The sequence below is a fragment of the Salvelinus namaycush genome, chromosome 26, assembly GCF_016432855.1.
Source record: "Salvelinus namaycush isolate Seneca chromosome 26, SaNama_1.0, whole genome shotgun sequence".
Lineage (NCBI taxonomy): Eukaryota > Metazoa > Chordata > Actinopteri > Salmoniformes > Salmonidae > Salvelinus > Salvelinus namaycush.
This window is the reverse complement of record NC_052332.1, coordinates 170,946-190,792: the sequence shown is the minus strand read 5'-3', so window position 1 is coordinate 190,792 and position 19,847 is coordinate 170,946. Positions and strand designations below refer to the sequence as shown.

The 19,847-nt window shown below is 39.0% G+C and overlaps 1 protein-coding gene across 6 annotated transcripts; it reads left to right on the top strand.

Annotated features, from left to right (window-relative positions):
- Positions 1-5,543: 5,543 nt before the first annotated feature.
- Positions 5,544-19,222, top strand: LOC120021197 (alpha-N-acetylgalactosaminide alpha-2,6-sialyltransferase 6-like). Of its 6 annotated transcripts, XM_038964841.1 has the most exons (8): positions 5,551-5,698; positions 6,350-6,429; positions 8,305-8,511; positions 15,688-16,106; positions 16,388-16,495; positions 16,712-16,783; positions 16,899-17,107; positions 18,422-19,222. In XM_038964841.1, the coding sequence occupies exons 2-7, from the start codon at positions 6,406-6,408 to the stop codon at positions 17,083-17,085; spliced, it is 1,017 nt and encodes a 338-aa protein (XP_038820769.1). In that variant the 5' UTR covers positions 5,551-5,698; positions 6,350-6,405; the 3' UTR covers positions 17,086-17,107; positions 18,422-19,222. The 6 variants fall into 6 exon arrangements, with proteins under 6 accessions (XP_038820772.1, XP_038820771.1, XP_038820769.1 ...); XM_038964843.1 differs by lacking the exon at positions 18,422-19,222 and having other exon boundaries at positions 5,549-5,698; positions 16,715-16,783; positions 16,899-18,279; XM_038964840.1 differs by lacking the exon at positions 18,422-19,222 and having other exon boundaries at positions 5,554-5,698; positions 16,899-18,279.
- Positions 19,223-19,847: the final 625 nt, after the last annotated feature.

Below are 19,847 nucleotides of genomic sequence, written 5' to 3'. Positions count from 1 at the left end.
AGGCCAGTTGCAGGCAAGTGACAAGTGACATACTTTTAATGCGACTATTAGCAACAGCGGAGCATGTTAGTATTATTAAAATTTTAAGAAACAAATTGCACTTATGCAGGCAGGTCTGACATAGTGGGAGAATTGTGAACAGGCACGTTCATATATCTGTGTTGTCACAGCGTTTGGCTATGTCTTCGGTTTGGTCTTTCGGTCAGTTTGTTTTGGTTATGTGCGTCGCAATGCCCGTGACGTAATAAACTAATGTTTCTGAATTTTCAGATGACATTTTTAAACTATTCATAAATTATTCTTGCGCAATGTTACTTTCATTTGAATGTCGTATACATTGTTGGATTCTATTAAATAATTGATGAAACAGATACATTTTTATGTTACAGAAACCGGAAAAGTTGTGAACTACAAATGTTGCGACATGTTGTAGTTTTCTTCCTAACCAGTTTGTTCTTTATCATTATCTTAGCCAATATCATTTTAATTGATGTGTATAATGATATATACATTCATTAGGACGTACATAACACTGTACTGCATCAGCACATGTCAATTCAATGTCTGAAGTAGTGCACTTTTTGAAATGTGTTTTTCGCTATAACTATTTAAGCTTGACACGTGTGATTCTTTTGAGGTCCCCTTACTGAACCTTCTCGTCAAATCATGTCTCTATATGTTCATCTATTCTTGATTAAAAAATCATCAAAGTTTGGGAGAAAGTCAACTGTTGGTGGTGCTACTGAGCACCCCATGGCCACCAGGGGTATGGGATTGCATAATTATGTCGGATTCATGCAAAGGATTATTTGTGCCAAGCCATAAAACTGAGCTACAAAAAACAAAAACATATTTTTGGGGATTCCATGACCAGACCTGACCTCTTACAAAGGTTTCCTAGGGGTGTATAAAAGTTCATGGCAGAAAACAAGTGTATGTATAGAAATGCTTATATAAACGTTGTTACATCGATATTGACGCTTCTAGAAGTTAAAAAATAGACATTCAACAGTCATTACCCGCATGGCCTTATAACCGCACCTCTATTGCCATGGTCCTCGGCACATCACTTTCCTGATAAGCAACAATGATGAAAATTTATTCTCACTGTCTATTAAAAAAAAGCTGTTGTGGAATGATTTCACTTTCATCTTAATCAAATATTTTCCGTGGACAACTAGCCTAGATACCAAGCAGATATGCAGGTATGCCTCTATGCGCTAAACGTACTGCTTGTCAATATGACTCGGGCCTATATCCAACAGAAAAAAATGCAAGTAAAGTAATATACGTTATAGCATTATGTAAGCTGTGTTGATATACACGTAGGCTTATGTATTATAATATATAGCCTAGCTGTGCCTAGCCTATAATAAACTTGGATATGAATTGTGAAGGTCAAGGTCAGTCGGCCAAAATGCTCCATTCTCATCACTTTTGATGATTCTTTTCTCTTTACTCATCAGACATTCACTAAGTACTAAAGTTGATCAGCCCAATCCACTGCTCATAACTAATATATCAACATTGTACTATGTGCCTAGGCCTCTGGTCAAACGTAGTGCACTTTCAAGGGAATAGGGTGGCATTTGGAAAGAAATGATCCAGTACCTTTATCCATTGAACTAACATCCTTGCAGTAGAAAGACAAGGAAACAAGTGACCTTCAAATCTCAGATTTGCATTAATTTGTTCCAAACAGAATGTTGTAGCTTTACTATATTGGAAAAGGCACAGGTAAAATGAAGAACTGTTTGAAGCTGTTGTACAAAACCAAAGTAAAAGACTCAATAACAAAACATAAGAATGGGGAGCATAGAAATAACGCACACTGTAGAACAGATCTACTGCTTCTTAGACTTGCTTTCAAGTAGAATGATGATCTGTAACTAACATTTCTATGTGAATTTGGTCGGGCCACCCAAAAAGTTACATATTGCCACTTTACCTACACGGTCGATGCACTGCAAGTTAACTACAATTGGTGTTGCACTAGGATTAGCCTGTAAATACAGTCACAGGAATTTCAATGTACTGCAAATTTACCTCTCCTGGGCGGTGGGGATTATTGGGGGTTCAACCTGGTTGAGGATGGGGGTGTCGCTGGTCTCCTGGGCGGTGTGGGATATTGGGAGTTCAACCTGGTTGAGGATGGGGGTGTCGCTGGTCTCCTGGGCGGTGTGGGATATTGGGGGTTCAACCTGGTTGAGGATGGGGATGTAGCTGGTCTCCTGGGTGGTGGGGATTATCGGGGGTTCAACCTGGTTGAGGATGGGGGTGTCGCTGGTCTCCTGGGCGGTGTGGGATATTGGGGGTTCAACCTGGTTGAGGATGGGGGTGTCGCTGGTCTCCTGGGCGGTGTGGGATATTGGGGGTTCAACCTGGTTGAGGATGGGGGTGTCGCTGGTCTCCTGGGCGGTGTGGGATATTTGGGGTTCAACCTGGTTGAGGATGGGGGTGTAGCTGGTCTCCTGGGTGGTGGGGTTTATTGGGGGTTCAACCTGGTTGGGGATTGGGGTGTAGCTGGTCTCCTGGGGTGCAACTGTATCAGACAGTTCTTTGGCAGCAACAGGAGGGTTGGAGGGTTGTAGTGTGGGGGCATGGGTGTTGATTTCCACCGCGAATTAGAACATATTAAGGAAATGGGACAGACAAGTGGACAACAGTTTCCATTTAGCAGAGGTGAAAATGTATATTTAAGCAATAAGGCCCGAGGAGGTTTGGTATATGACCAATATACCACGGCTAAGGGCTGTTCTTTTGCATGACACAACTTGGAGTGCCTAGATACAGCCCTTTGCCGTCGTATATTGGCCATATATCACAAACCCCAGAGGTGCCTTATTGCTATTACAAACTGGTAATTACAGCAGTAAAAAGAAATGTTTTGTCATACCTGTGTTATAGGGTCTGATATACCAAGGTTTTCAGACATTCTGCATTCAGGGCTGGAACCACCCAGTTTATAAATAAACTTCTACACAGGATATGTGAAAAGAATGTGTTGAAATGTTGCTTGCCTGAACTAACTCCTCTACTTTAATAATAATAATTATACACGAAACATACATAGCTTTACAATTGTAGAAACTAACAAACAATCAGCAATCAACAATAAACAACACCAGACTAAACAAAAGGAAGAAAAACATTCAACTAAGTACTTTAATTTGTTTTTAACTGACTTGCCTGGTTAAATTTAAAATAAATATATTCTGTACACTCTCAGGGTCAATTGCAACCAACAGGCAGAACATAACACAGGTTAGCGCTGGATTTCTTAAAACGCTACGAACGGGAGAATACATGCCACTGCGTGTGAAAACAAACTTTGCAACCAAAAACCAACAACAATAAACCAGCAGATTAGTTGATCTCCTGTTGTTACTGTGTCAAATGAGTTAGATACCAGACAGCTGTGTCTAGGTTCTCTACTCCAGGCCCCAATGAAAAATCAATCCAGCAGGAACACTGAAAATAGCGAGGCTGGTAATTAATGGAAACTATTTAATGTAAAACTACAGACCCAGTGAAATGTAAGGAACTCGAGTACAGTAAACCCGAGAAGGGTACAATACAGGAAAGTAGAGTACTGTACTGAACGGTACTCTACTTTGCTGTATTGAACTATACTCCACTCGAGTTTACTGTACAGTAAAGTACACGAATACAGTATATTATAGACATCTATGTTTGGGCCACATTAGAATATAATTTGTCATTTGACATAAATTGATTAGACTATAATTGAATGAAAACTGATTATATTAACTCAATAACTCATTATTGGCTTAATTAAATTACCAATGTTAGATGTAGACAGTTTAGGAATACTTTATTTTACTCTTTTGATAAGATATGACCATACTGTATTAAGGCAAGTTTTATTCATGGATTAAATTAATTGCCAATGAAAAGTAAGTATACCAACACAAGCTTTACATCGATAAAATGTGTAGAGTAACCTAAATTGCCACAGTAGATTATCTCTTTAGGGAGTGGTATATGGTGGCATATAGTGGTAGAAATTGAGATCAGCTGGGCGGGTGATCTTAACACATATTGATATGGTTTAATGAGAGACCACCTAGTGTTGAGATGGTGCTCAATGTTGTTTGCAATTTATCCTCAAATACTAGCTTCTGTGTCTTCATAAATTATTTCTAAATATCTTAATAATCAATAAATTGTTACATAAATACAAAATGGCCCATTATTCATTCATATCTAATTGTTTGCCAAACGTACAACCCAGGAATTGCTCAGTCATCATGACCATACATAATATACTGTATTTATTGTATGAGCTGACAGTGCTGTAAATTATATGCAATAATTAAAACCCACCAGCTATAGACAAGAAATCCCTGGCATTTCCACTGCAGTGATGAATGTTGATGACGTAACCCAGCTAGCACATAACATTCTGTGAACCATATGTTTCAGAGCTTGTTAAGAGCATGGTTGTCCTATGGTTATTTTGCATACAACCTTCCCACAACTTTCTAGAAATGGTGCAGGATACTTGCTTAGCTACGGACCATTCTCGGCACATTTAATAAGGAACGTTATTTTATTGGTATTTCATTACTTCTAGGAATGTTGTCCAACTGGTTTGACATTGAGAATGTTCTCAAATAGGTAAGAGAACATTAGCAAACAATGTTCTTCTGTGGGAATTTCAGTCTTTCAGCATAACATTTTCGGCAGGTTTTGTCATGGTTCTATTTAGTCTCTCTGTAGGCCAGTGACACAAAATCTCAATTTAATCCATTTTAAATTCAGGCTGTAACACAACAAAATGTGAAAAAAAGTTAATGGTTGTGAATACTTTTTAAATTACATTCTCAGCGTCAACAAAACTCTCTCTTAAGTGTGTTTGGGTGTGTTGGTCGGGCTCACTAATTGGCCACACCTGATCTTAATGAGTGCTTGTTTCCTTTGAAATAGGGTCTGTTTGAATAGACTTAAATTAACACCTTTGTATGAGTTTTTTTAAAACCATGTCATGCTAGTTCCATGCTGGCGGCGCAGTGGACTAATTCTATGGATAGAGAAAAGAAGAGCATTGGTTTAAATCTCACTGATGCCATGCCACAATAAACAATGTGTTTGCATGATTAATGCCTACCCAAATTAATTTGTGCTTGGAGTTCAAAGCAGTTAACCTAAACTAAGCTAGCAGTGTTATTAAAAGTCTTACTGAAACATTCTGTGAAAGTTTTAAGGAAGTTATTAAAAAAACTCCATATATCCTTTAAATTTAGTTCAAAACGTTCAAAACATTCACAACATTTAGAGAATGATCTCATAACGTTATTTAATTACCTCCAATAACCTATAATTTCCATTCTCAGACGTTAATAAAACCTCAGAAGGAAAACTTTCAGGGAACCATAGTAAAACGTTCTCAGAACCTCCCTGCACCTAAAAATTAAGTTCCAAGAACAGGCGAAATTTTCACTTCTGTTCTCAGGATGTTTAAAAATGTTCTGTTTACCAGTCAAAACACGTATGACTTCTTTCCCAGAACCAATAGGAAACCAAAAACGTACGTTCCAACAACTTCCAATGAACAATATGTGCTAGCTGGGGAGCCAGTCCCCTCCTACAATTGTGCAGGAAGATGGGGCAAGCGCTGACATATCAAACGTCAATGGTGCACGGACGGATCTCATATGGATAAAACTCTGAGTTGGTAAGCAACCCTCGTTTCCATTACATTTTGTCATTAATCCACTGTTATTGTTGAATGACCGCCATTTTCCGCTATTATGGTTTAAAATAAAGCTATTTATGGTGTCAACACGAATCATCTCTGATGGCTGGCTGCGTGAGCGGTGAGGCAACTGGTTTAGGTCTTTGACGGAAAATTGTGATGTCTCCCATAGTAATAGCTTTATTCTATTCTATTCTATTGGATTGTAGTGTTTAATATGTTTCGATAGGCTCGGATTAACAGTTTTGTCCAAACAGATTTCAGTGCGCTAAAATGAAGTGGGCGCAACAAATATCCCTTTCTATTTAAACCAGGGGTTTTTGATTAACCACTGCACCTGTTCTGTAAAACAGATAGGGCCTAGGCTGATTTATGATATCAGTCGGAATTGCACACTTCTCAAGAATTTGACAACCACAATGTGTTTTTTATTTTCCTTATTTTTTTGCAATGCAATAAGCACAATAGATTATTCTGCAGCACAATATATTGCTTTCGTATTATTTCCCATGACAATTGTGACCTACAACAGGATTAGTGACATGGTATTGACAATGTAAGCACACGCACATAGCAGCCTATGAAAGATTTAGAGTGTGTATTCACTATGGATCATCTGCCTCTTGACAGGGGTGGTGACCAGAAAAGCACATAACATGTGATGTAGCTCAGCCTGATCTAGAAGCATGGGGCTGAGGCTAGTTGACAAGGTAAGTTAATTCTGAGTATTGATACACCCTCAGTTACTGTTCATAAAGATAATTACAAGGCACCTGAAATGCTTATTTCTAGATTCAATTAACTGTTTTTGTAGAATTTGCTATCAAGTATAATTACTGATGCACTGTCCGTAATAGGCCTATGTTTTGTACAATTTTATAGCATAACATTATGTATGTCACATATGGTGCAAAGATGCTAAATAAACCTGATCTTGAAATATAGTGCATTTGGAAAGTATTCAGACCCCTTTTTCCACATTTTGTTACATTACAACCTTATTCTAAAATTGATTAAATAAAACATGTTCCTCATCAACCTACACACAATACCCCTTAATGACAAAGCAAAAACTGTTTTTTATACATTTCTACAAATGTATAAAACATATTACATTTCCATAAGAATTCAGACACTTTGCTATGAGACTTGAAATCGAGCTCCGGTGAATCCTGTTTCAGTTGATCATCCTTGAGATGTTCCGATAACTTGATTGGAGTCCACCTGTGGTAAATTTAATTGATTGGACATGATTTGGAAAGGCACACACCTGTCAGTCGACCATGCATGTCAGAGTGAAAACCAAGCCATGGGGTGAAAGGAATTGTCGGTAGAGCTCCGAGACAGGATTGCGTCGAGGCACAGATCTGGGGAAGGGTACCAAGAAGGGTCTGCAGCATTGAACGTCCCCAAGAACACTGTAGCGTCCATTATTCTTAAATGGAAGAAGTTTGGAATCACCAAGACTCTTCCAAGAGCTGGGCGCCCAGCCAAACTGAGCAATCAGGGGAGAAGGGCCTTGGTCAGGGAGGTGACCAAGAACCCAATGGTCACTCTGACAGTGCTACAGAGTACCTATGTGGAGATGGGAGAACCTTCCAGAAGGATAACCGTCTCTGCAGCACTCCACCAATCAGGCCTTTATGGTAGAGTGGCCAAACGGAAGCCACTGTTCAGTAAAATGCACATGACAGCCCTCTTGGAGTTTGCAAAAAGGCACCTAAAGGACTCTCCAACCATGAGAAACAATATTCTCTGGTCTGATGAAACCAAAATCAAACTCTTTGACCTGAATGCCAAGCGTCACATCTGTAGGAAACCTGGCACCATCCCCACGGTGAAGCATGGTGGTGGCAGCATCATGCTGTGGGAATGTTTTTCAGCAGCAGGGACTGGGAGACTAGTCAGTATCAAGGGAAAGATGAACGGAGCAAAGTACAGAGAATTCCTTTTTGAAAACCTGCTCCAGAGTGGTCAGGACCTCAGACTGGGGTGACGCTTCACATTCCAACAGGACAACAACCCTAAGCACACATCCAAGACAATGCAGGACTGGCTTCGGGACAAGTCTCTGAATACCCTTGAATGGCCCAGCCAGAGCCTGGACAGAAGAATGGGACAAACTCCTCAAATACAGGTGTGCCAAGCTTGTAGTGTCATACCCAAGAAGACTCAAGGCTGTAATTGTTGGCGAAGGTGCTTCAACAAAGTACTGAGTAAAGGGTCTGAATACTTATGTAAATGTAATATTTCAGTTAAAATATATTATAGTTTTTTTATAACAATTTAATCAACTTTAGAATAAGGATGTAACATAACAAAATGTGGAAAAAGTCAAGGAGTTGAATGCACTGTAAGTCACCAGTTTGCCCTGCAAATGGGATTTGAACAGCCTTATTTGAACAGTCAGATCGACAACAAAGCGCTAACATTGATCTCGGCACCCAGAACCAAATACAGTGTACACGCTGGCCAGTTAATCGATTTGTTACCTTGCTGTAACAGTCTGTCACTAAAGAATAACATACAACACAGCAATAACTATTGATGTATATAATTTACATGTACCCCCTCATCTTTTCCAGCAAGGGCAGCAGAGCCAGAAGATGGTGATCTTCGGAGCCATCTTCCTCCTGATGACCCTCCTCATCCTATATAGCTCCAACAGTGGCAACGACATCAGCCCCTTATACAGTCCCTTCAGGGCGTCCACGCCTCATCACGCCATCAAGGTCACCAACCTCAAGAAATGGGCAGGGAAGGAGGGCTATGTTGCTGTCTATGGAAACAAGGTAACTCACACTCAGGGTTGGAATTACAATTACAGAGAAATTCTATGGAACCTCTATTTGATCCTGGAGACCTGGTCAAGAAGGCCACTCTAATATAAAACACATGGGAGCTCAACCAAACATATATTTTTTTTCAACATCTTGTGCTCATAGGGCAGAACAAGTATTTAATCAGAACAGACAGTACACTACAAACAGGTAGTGGAGAGTGGGGTAAATGAGCCGTCTAGGGAGATATGGTATTGTTTCTAACAAAGATATCTACATATTTCAGGATGTTGTGTATCCCTCAAGAATTAATATAAACATTACAGGTATGAGGTAAGTTGAGCTGTGGCACAGGGTAAGTTAAGCCAAAATGTCAGTACTGAATTAAGTATTACCACTACCTTTTTAAACTATGTATATCTTTATTTCCCAGACACAATTTAACACAATCCCAACCACTTTTTTGTCTTTTTAATAGTTTGAAGCATATTTTAACACTGGCTTACCACATAACAAACACTTACTTACACATACTAACCTTTTTTATTTTTTTTAACTTCTTTGATATAGGGGGCAGCATTTTCACTTTTGGATGAATTGCGTGCCCATAGTGAACTGCCTCCTACTCTGTCCCAGATGCTAATATATGCATATTATTATTACTATTGGATAGAAAAAACTTTCTGAAGTTTCTAAAACTGTTTGAATGATGTCTGTGAATATAACAGAACTCATATGGCAGGCAAAAACCTGAGAAAAAATCCAAACAGGAAGTGAGAATTCTGAGAAGGGTCGATGTTAAAGTCATCGCCTATTCAATTCCCTGTAATATATGGATCTGTTTGCACTTCCTACGCCTTCCACTAGATGTCAACAGTCTGCAGAACGCTGCATGAAGCCTCTAGTGTGATGTGGGGCCGAATGGGAGGTGTTTCAGTCACTGGTCTGGCAGATTGCCAGTTCTTGCTCACGCGCTTTCCTCATGATTTTGCCTTGCGTTCCATTACTTATACAGACATGAAGAAATGCTCCGGTTGGAACGTTATTGGATATATATGATAACAACATCCTGAAGATTGATTCTTTACTAAGTTTGACCAGTTTATTCGACTTGTAATATAACTCTTTGAAGTTTTCGTCCGACGTTTGCCTGCATCTGCGCGAACGTTTGGACACGTGTACTACACATGCTAGCAAAATTAGCTAATTGGACATAAGTAATGGACATTATCGAACAAAACAACGATTTATTGTGGAACTAGGATTCCTGGCAGTGCATTCTGATGAACATAATCAAAGGTAAGGGAATATTTATGATGTAATTTCGTATTTCTGTTGACTCCAACATGGCGGAGAAATGTTGTAAAATCTGAGCGCTGTCTCAGATTATTGCATGGTGTGCTTTTTACGTAAAGTTTTTAAAAAATCTGACACAGCGGTTGCATTAAGAACAAGTGTATCTTTAATTCTGTGTAAAACATGTATCTTTCATCAAAGTTTATGATGAGTATTTCTGTTATTTGACGTGGCTCTCTGCAATTACTCTGGATATTTTAGAGGCATTTCTGAACATGGCGCCAATGTAAACCGAGATCTGTGGATATAAATATGCACATTATCGAACAAAACATAAATGTATTGTGTAACATGATGTCCTATGAGTGTCATCTGATGAAGATCATCAAAGGTTAGTGATTAGTTTTATCTCTATTTCTGCTTTTTGATACTACTATCTTTTGCTGGGAAAATGGCTGTGTTTTTCTGTGGCTATGTACTGAGCTAACATAATTGTTTGGTGTGCTTTCCCCGTATATCCTTTTTGAAATCAGACATGTTGGCTGGATTCACAACATGTGTAATTTTAATTTGGTGTCTTTCATGTGTGATTTCATGAAAGATAGATTTTTATAGTAATATATTTGAATTTGGCGCGCTACATTTTTTCTGGATTTTGGTCAAGTGGGACGCTACCGTCCCACCTATCCCAGAGAAGTTTTAACATAGGCACTGTTGTTACCTCATATCTCCGTGATAATGCCTTGCATTACGCCTGGGTAGAAAACACTTCAATTTGCTTAACTTACCCTATGGCCATTGGCTCAACTTACCCTATGGCCATTGGCTCAACTTACCCTATGGCCATTGGCTCAACTTACCCTATGACCATTGGCTCAACTTACTCTATGGCCATTGGCTCAACTTACCCTATGGCAAACATTTACTATATTAGTCCACAGTTACAAGTCATACTTGAGTAAAAGTAAAGATACCTTAATAGAAAATGACTCAATTGAAAGTCACCCAGTAAAATACTACTAGAGTAAAAGTCTAAAAGTATTTGTTTTTTGTTTTTAAATATACTTAAGTATCAAAAGTAAATTGTAATTGCTAAAATATCTTAAGGATAAGTGTAAAAGTATAAATCATTTAAAATTGCTTATACTAAGATGTTTTATGTATTTATTGATAGCCAGAGGCACACTCCAATGCTCAGACATAATTTACAAATCAAGTATTTGTGTTTATTGAGTCTGCCAGATCAGAGGAAGTAAGGATGACCATGAACGTTCTCTTGATAAGTGTGTGATTTTTTTACCATTTTCCTGTCCTGCTAAGCATTCAAAATGTAACGAGTACTTTTGGGTGTCTAGGAAAATGTAAGGAGTAAAAAGTACATTATTTTCTTTAGGAATGTAGTGATGTAAAAAGTAGTAAAATATCAATATCCCCAAAAATGACTAAAGTATTTCTACTTAAGTACTTTACACCACTGCAAGGATGCACTTTCATGCTAGGTTTAGGACCTCATATTGAAGCTTATAGAGACCCCAACTGATGTACAGAACAATCTTAAAATGATCTACTTTAGTTTTTATACAAGCATCATAAAACCTCTAACAAATTCTTTGGACCTAACTTTCACTTTTTCCATGTGATTTTATCCTTCACAGACTCTATGGAATGATGACCTCTTCCTAAATATTTGGTCAAATTATTAATTTTATGTATGGTTTCCTATTAACGAGTGGCTCAATATATCCCTTTAGCTCAACTTACCCACCATAATAATATGGTGGTAATAATCATATTAATGTGCAGGGCACCCTTGTAACAATCAGTATAACATATAAAAGTACACCCACCCACAAGCCTAAACTTTACTATTTGCTTCCCCCAAAGGGTCAACTATTTTTAGGCCACCTCCAAAAGTCTAGGTGTAATTTGAACCATGTTCCCGCTCACACTTGCGGCATCAAGTTGTATCGGTGGATAATTTTTTTTTAACACTGGTTAAATGTAGCTACGTACTGCATGATTCATAGACACAATCATGCACAGCCCAAAAACAAAAAATGCAGGAACATCAAGTCCAAAATGAAGTAAAACTTTTGCACAGTCCATACAACTGTGTTCATATAGCTGTGTATAATTGTGGTGTGCTTGTTTACAGTACATGTGCAGTGTATGTTCATATTTGTGCATGGGTCTTTCATTAAATGTGTCCCTTTTGTGTAGTGTAACTTGGTGGGGGGGAAAAAACGTTCAACTCAACGCACATGTTCAACTTAATAATTAAAATGTTTTCCCATCTCAAGAGATACAATAAAAAAAGACAAGTAAAGTGCCTATAATGTGCCAAATAAAGTAGCAGGGTTGACTTAAAATCAGCTGTAAATCCCTTTGTGACAAGGGAATGGAAGCTTCCCAGCTAGCACATTTGGTTCCTTGGAAGTTGTGGGAACGTTTTTGGTTTCCGGTTGGTTCTGGGAACAAAGCCATACGTTTCCTGACCGGTAAAACAAAACGTTTTTTACACGTTCTGAGAACGTTAAGGTCAATTTCAGCTGTTCTGGGAATGTACATTTTTAGGTTGCAGGGAGGTTTCATTAACGTTTGAGAATGGAAATTACTGGTTGTTTTGAAGGTAATTAATGTATTGAGAACATGTTTCAATAAGACTTTTAACCTCTGCGCACAGATCCCTTTAGCGGGATCATTTCCCTAAACAACCGCTGAATTGCAGGGCACCAAATTCAAAAATATTACTAAAAATATTTATAATCATGCAATCACAAGTGAAATATACCAAAACACAGCTTAGCTTGTTTCTAATCCACCTATCGTGTCAGATTTTGAAAATATGCTTTACAGAGAAAGAAATCCAAGCTTTTGTGAGTGTATCAATCAATGCTACAACAGCTAGCCCCAAATTAGCATGGTCACGAAAGTCAGAAAAGCAATAAAATTAATCACTTACCTTTGATAATCTTCGGATGTTTGCACTCACGAGACTCCCAGTTACACAATAAATGTTCTTTTTGTTCGATAAATATTACTTTTATAACAAAAAAACGGCATTTAGGTTGCGCGTTATGTTCAGAAAACCAAAGCCTCGTTCCGTTCGACAAAAATTCCAAAAGGTATCCGTAATGTTAGTAGAAACATGTCAAATAATTTTTATAATCAATCCTCAGGTTGTTTTTAACAAACATAATCGATAATATTTCAACCGGACCGTAACCTATTCAATAAGAGAGAAAAGGAAAATGGAGAGCTCCCCTCTCGCGCACAGGAACTATTCAGAGGACACCTGACTACTTTTGAAAAATCTCGTAAATTTTTCAAAATAAAAGCCTGAAACTATGTCTAAAGCCTGGTCACAGCCTGAGGAAGCCATTGGAAAAGGAATCTGGTTGATACCCCTTTAAATGGAAGAAAGACTGGCCAGGAAACACAGATTTTTAAAAAAGAATATCACTTCCGGGTTAGATTTTCTCAGGTTTTCGCCTGCAGAATCAGTTTTGTTATACTCACAGACAATATTTTGACAGTTTTGGAAACTTTGGAGTTTTCTATCCTAATCTGTAAATTATATGCATATTCTACGATCTGGACCTGAGAAATAGTCTGTTTACCTTGGGAACGTTATTTAAAAAAAAAAACAAGATAGATTGAGAGTTTTGTTGAAGCTGAGATTGGAATGTAGGATTTTAAGTAACATTCTTAGAATGTTCTTTGAACGTTACCAATGTTTTTATGGAAGTTTCTCAGAACATGACATTAAATAGAACCATGAGAAAACGCTATGCTGAAGTACTGAAATTCCCACCTACAGTGCATTCGGGAAGTATTCAGGCCTCTTAACATTTTCAATATTTTGTTACGTTACAGCCCTATTCTAAATTGTATTACATCATTTTTTTCTCATCAATCGACAAAGTACCCAAAAAATGGAAATATCTATTAAGTGTTCAGACCCTTTACTCAGTACTTTGTTGAAGCACCTTTGGCAGCGATTACAACCTCAAGGCTTCTTGGGTATGATGCTACAAGCTTGTCACCTGTATTTGGGGAGTTCCTCCCATTCTCTGCAAATCCTCTCAAGCTCTGTCAGGTTGGATGGGGAGCATCACTACACAACTATTTTCAGGTCTCTCCAGAGATGTTCAATCGGGTTCAAGTCCGGGCTCTGGCTGGGCCACTCAAGGACATTGAGACTTGTCCCAAAGCCACTCCTCCGTTGTCTTGGCTGTGTGCTTAGGGTTGTTGTCCTGTTGGAAGGTGAGCCTTCGCCCAAGTCTGAGGTCCTGAGCGCTCTGGAGAAGGTTTCATCAAGGATTTCTCTGTACTTTGCGCCGCTCACCTTTCTCTTGATCCTGACTAATCTCCCAGTCCCTATCGCTGAAAAACATCCCCACAGCATGATGCTGCCACCAACATGCTTCACAGTAGGGATGGTGCCAGATTTTCTCCAGACGTGACGCTTGGCATTCAGGCCAAAGAGTTCAATCTTAGTTTCATCAGACCAAAGAATCTTGTTTCTTATGGTCTGATAGTCCTTTAGGTGCCTTTTGGCAAACTCCAAGAGGGCTGTCATGTGCGTTTTTAAGAGTGGCTTCCATCTTGCCAGTCTACCATAAAGGCCTGATTGGTGGAGTGCTGCAGAGATGGTTGTCCTTCTGGAAGATTCTCCCATCTCCACAGAGGTACTCTGGAGCTCTGTCAGTGACCATCAAGTTCTTGCTCACCTCCCTGACCAAGGCCCTTCTCCCCTGATTGCTCAGTTTGGCTGGGTGGCCAGCTCTTGGAAGAGTCTTGGTGGTTCCAAATTTCTTCCATTTAAGAATGATGGAGGCCACCGTGTTCTTGGACTTTCAATGCTCCAGACATTTTTTGGTATCCTTCCCCAGAGCTGTGCCTACACACAATCCTGTCTCAGAGCTACAGACAATTCCTTGAACCTCATGGCTTGGTTTTTGCTCTGACATGCACTGTCAACTGTGGGTCCTTTTTATATAGACAGGTGTGTGTCTTTACAAATCATGTCCAATTAACTGAATTTACCACAGGTGGACTCCAAGTTGTAGAAACATCTCAAGGATGATCAATGGAAACAGGATATACCTGAGCCCAAATTTCGTGTCTCATAGCAAAAGGTCTGAATACTTATGTAAATAAGGTATGTGTTTTTTATTTTCTAAATTTGAAAAAAATTCTAAACCTGTTTTTTACATTGTCATTATGGGGTATTGTGTGTAGATTGATGAGGATAAATGTTTTATTTGATCAATTTTAGAATAAGGCTGTAACAAAATGTTCAAAAAGTCAAGGGGTTTGAATACTTTCTGAATGCACTGTAAGAAAAATATGGTTCTCAGAACATCTAGGCTAGCTAGGTTGTTGTGTGCAACAGGGAGGAGCAACTGAATGTCTATCTATGGATTTCTTAGAGCTTGTGAGGGGCAACTGTCTGTCTATGGGTAAAAGGGTTGACGTGTTATGCTCGACCCACTTAATTTTACACTACAAAACACCAGTAGAAACAGCTCACCTGCTTTTGAACTATGATTTGACTATTAGATGTTAAATGTTTAATTTGAAAATCTTTTAAAAAACATATATTCAAATGAGAGTTTTTGGGGTTACGTGGGTTAAAATCTTCCCGAGAAATCAGAGTGCACAGAGGGACATACATTTTGGCAAGTCATTATTCATATAAAAATCAGATGTATTGCATGTTGCATGTGGTCTATATTAAAGGGCACTTCATTTAATATAGCAGGCTTTTAAAATCCACTTAAATATCAAATGGATAAACGGGGACTCATTTCATGGAACGACCCGCATGAGAGAAAGAGAATTATATACTGTATATATTTTCTGACATTTCTCCATTCCCCTCTCCAGAATATGACCCTGCACTGCCACCACTGTGCTCTGGTGACCAGCTCCAGCCACGTACTGGGCAGCGGGGCCGGACCGGAAATCGACCGCACCCAGTGTGTGATCCGTATGAATGACGCCCCCACCACAGGGTTCGAGCGTGACGTGGGCAACCGGACCACTCTCAGAGTGGTGGCCCACTCCAGCGTGTTCAGGGTGGTCAGGCGGCCCACCGAGTTTCTCAACCACACGGATCATAAAGCAAACTCTGCGGTCATATTCTGGGGACCGCCCACCAAGATTGGTAGAGAAGCTAAAGGAACGCTGTACCGTCTGATCCAGAGAGTGAGCATGACCTACAGTAACCTGTCCAGCTTCACAATCACGCCCAGCAAGATGCATAAGTTTGATACACTCTTTCAGAAAGAGACTGGGCGAGACAGGTGGGTAAAAGGGATGAAGGTGGGAATAAGGATAGAACAATGGGGATAATGCAAAATTAATTCAGTTTCATGAAATTTCAATTCAATATGGAATTCAGCTTCAATTCATGAATACAAATTATAATTGAATTCTAATTACATTTCTTAATGATGATGATCACAACATGAGGATTTTCCTGGTATCTAATGATAGAAATGCCCCTATCAAGAAATACAAAAGCTTTCTTCTTAATAATTATTTTTTTCTCACTAACATTTTATCCTACGGTTTCCTTCCAAAGAGCGAAGTCTCAGTCCTGGTTGAGCACTGGCTGGTTCACCATGGTGATCGCCATAGAGATGTGTGACAATATTAAAGTGTACGGGATGGTTCCACCCAGTCACTGTGGGTGAGTATGAACAAGGCTAAACATAATGATAAATCACTAATAGCAATCTATCAATCACTTAAATCAAACTATTACATTGTGTAATCCTAAATGTGTTCAGTGAGCAAATGGTTCATCTATAATACTGGTTATTATGAAACCATTGTCTGCAATTGACAGGATTGCTTTCATATACACAATGTAATATTATGTATTATGATTGTGTTTCTATGAAAGAAGCATGACGAAGACTTTTGGGTCGAAACGTTGCACTGTAAAACAGCGAGGGGAGCATTCGACTGTGTGCGGGTATCTATCTTTCTTGTCTACAAAGGAGCCATAGAGTTATTGCTACCCATTTATGTATGCTGATTGTCTTGGAGCACATTGTCAATGCAATCATTTGTAACGCCCCTTCTCCTAGAAAAAAGCCCCAGCCCAAGAAGATGCCCTACCACTACTACAAGCCCAGGGGCCCAGAAGAGTGTGTCACCTACCTGCAGAACGAGAAGGGCCGAAAGGGGCCCCACCATCGGTTCATCACGGAGAAACAGGTGTTTGCACACTGGGCCAAGCAGTATAATATCACCTTCACTCACCCCACATGGTGAGATGACTGGTTCCTCTCACAAGGTATGCCCCCTTCTCTGAATGGTAGTAATTGTTCTTGGGAATTACTGTAGCCCTGTGATGACTAAGTATTTCTTTCACATATGAAGCTGTGAGCTTGGTTTGTAACCAGTAATATAAATTAGAAATGTGTTTTTTATTTTACAAAGCTAGCTACAAAAAAGTGTCAAATCTAAGTTTTACTGGAGTTAATACTGTTTTTCTGTGTACAGTAGAAAATGAAATTCCACACTCTTGCTGTACACAGAAAACAACTATAACTCATGGAAACCTTTGATTTTATGCTTTTTTTATAGCTAGCTTTATAAAATAAAAAACACATTTCTAATTATAGGGCAACTGATGTTTATTGTAAATAGAAACGACAACAAAAATATTTTTACATGTTTCTAATGTTTGTTTAAAAAAAGTCCTTAAAAGCAAATGTTATAATACAATATAATATCAACTTTCTCATACTGAGGGGAGATTGTATTATCCAAGACGTTAAAGGAATTCATTTCAGAGACATATGCTTATAGACAGTATGGCTCAAATTAGGTGACATGTTTGTTGCATTACGTTATCCAATCAAACCTTGTGTGGCTTTCACTTAACACAGTAAAAATGCCAACATCAGAACACTTTAAGCTTACATTTATAGCACTGTAGGTTGGCTCGTGCCAACCCAATGGAATCATAACATGCCTGTTGAATGTAGGGGTGTGTGAGGTTCAGGCATTCACACAACTGTGCTGTACTGGATGCAGAGTTCATTTTATCCTGTCAAACCATGACACAGACAAACATTGTCTCGTCATCTTTGACCCTTTACCTCTGTGACATCCCGAGGCATGCAGCTGTTAGAGTTTGAACGATCCAAAAGAATGTATTGCGTTATTTGTTAGCATTGTGCAGATTGACTTGTTATTCTTCATGAATGTTCTGTAATGTGTGTCTTGAGAACAAATAACATTTGAAAAAAGATGCATGTACATGACGTTTACATTTGCATGGAATCCTATACACAGAGGATAGTAGAAACATAAGACAAAAGGGTAACAGTGGATATAGATGGAACACACCTACTGACCAGATACAAAAGACAAGGAGTACCACCAAGAATATCTCATGATTCTTCCCTTGTGCTGTGATCTTCTATCCTTGAATAAAAAATGCTGATGGCACAGAATGTCCATTCATTTGATCCCAGAAGTATATAAAAGGTGTGAATTATTAGTCATTTTGACTTCCTTTCAGTGATGGTTTGTCAGTGGCCACTTCCTGTTACGAACCGTTGGCCTTGTCTGGAAATGTGGCTGCGATTTTCTTCCTCAGGTTGGACATCGAGATCAAGATGACCTCCTGTGGAAAAGACCACCGGGTGGATCAGAGAAACAGAATAAAGACAGGTCAGGCTGAATTCCCAGCTGATATAATGAAAGATAACAGGCCCCGAGTTTTTCCTTACCATGTATAGAAACCAGTGGAGGCTGGTGACTTGAAAGAGTGAGGAAGGATGGAAGAACCACGGTATAGGCTCGAACCGAACAACAAAGCGCATTTGAAAAATCATCAAAGACAAATTATTTTAACCGGAAATGTTTCTTAAAGACATTTATAGTAAAAAAATTATGGGGAATGGGAATGAGAGAGCTACTTACACTGTTGGGAAGGGCAGAAGTGATTGTATGAGGCATGAGTAGGTGTTTGGAGGCTTGACTTCAGTGCAGGACAGGCTTGAGGTGTTCAGAGGCTTCAGTGCAGAAAAAAGTTAATCATGGATGGATGATGTTGGAGAAGAGCCCAACTCCTCCACTAAGGGCAGGACAGGATTTGACTGGGAAGACAAAAAAAACACACAGTTAGACAAAAGAACAAAGAATGAGTTAGTCCAAGCAAGGAGTAAAATCACATTGATGTGTAATAATGTGATCGTGTATGTGATTGACTCTTCATAGTAATGAAAGAAAATGTATAGGGGTACTCACAGTACTTGGGGAGGAAACATTCATTGTGCCAGTGGATAAAATGGTTCTTCAGAGGGGCACAGGGCTGTCCTGTGTTTTTATTTAACTAGGAAAGTCCGTTAAGAACAACTTCTCTAGGGTACGTGAGACGGTAGCGTCCCACCTCTTCAACAGCCAGTGAAACTGCAGGGCGCCAAATTCAAATACAGAAATACTCATTATAAAAATTCAGAAAACAAAACATTTTACATAGGTTTAAAGATGAACTTCTTGTGAATCCAACCACGGTGTCAGATTTTAAAAATGCTTTACGGCGAAAGCATACCTTACGATTATTTGAGAACATAGCCCAGCAGACAAATCATTACAAACAGTAACCAGCCAAGTAGAAGAGTTACACAAGTCAGAAATAGAGATAAAATTAATCCCTTACCTTTGATCTTCATATGGTTGCACTCAGCAGACATTAATTTACTCAATAAATGTTCCTTTTGTTCGATAAAGTCTCTTTATATCCAAAAACCTCTGTTTTGTTTGCGCGTTTCCTTCAGTAATCCACAGGCTCAAACAGTCAAAACAGGCAGAAAAAAATCCAAATTGTATCCGTAAAGTTCATAGAAACATGTCAAACGATGTTTATATTCCATCCTCAGGTTGTTTTTAGCCTAAATAATCGATAATATTTAAACCGGACAATAACGTTGTCAATATAAAAGGTAAACAAGAAAGGTACTCTCTCGGTCGTGCGCATGAAAAAGCTCTGTGACACTTTAGGGTCCACTCATTCCGACTGC

Bases quoted from the DNA above. Each gene is read 5' to 3' on its own strand.
- LOC120021197 (XM_038964841.1), top strand. From the start codon at position 6,406: ATGGGGCTGAGGCTAGTTGACAAG. The intron at 16,496-16,711 runs GTGAGTATGAAC...TTTCTATGAAAG, and splicing joins GTTCCACCCAGTCACTGTGG to AAGCATGACGAAGACTTTTG. The intron at 16,784-16,898 runs GTATCTATCTTT...CCCTTCTCCTAG, and splicing joins GAGCATTCGACTGTGTGCGG to AAAAAAGCCCCAGCCCAAGA.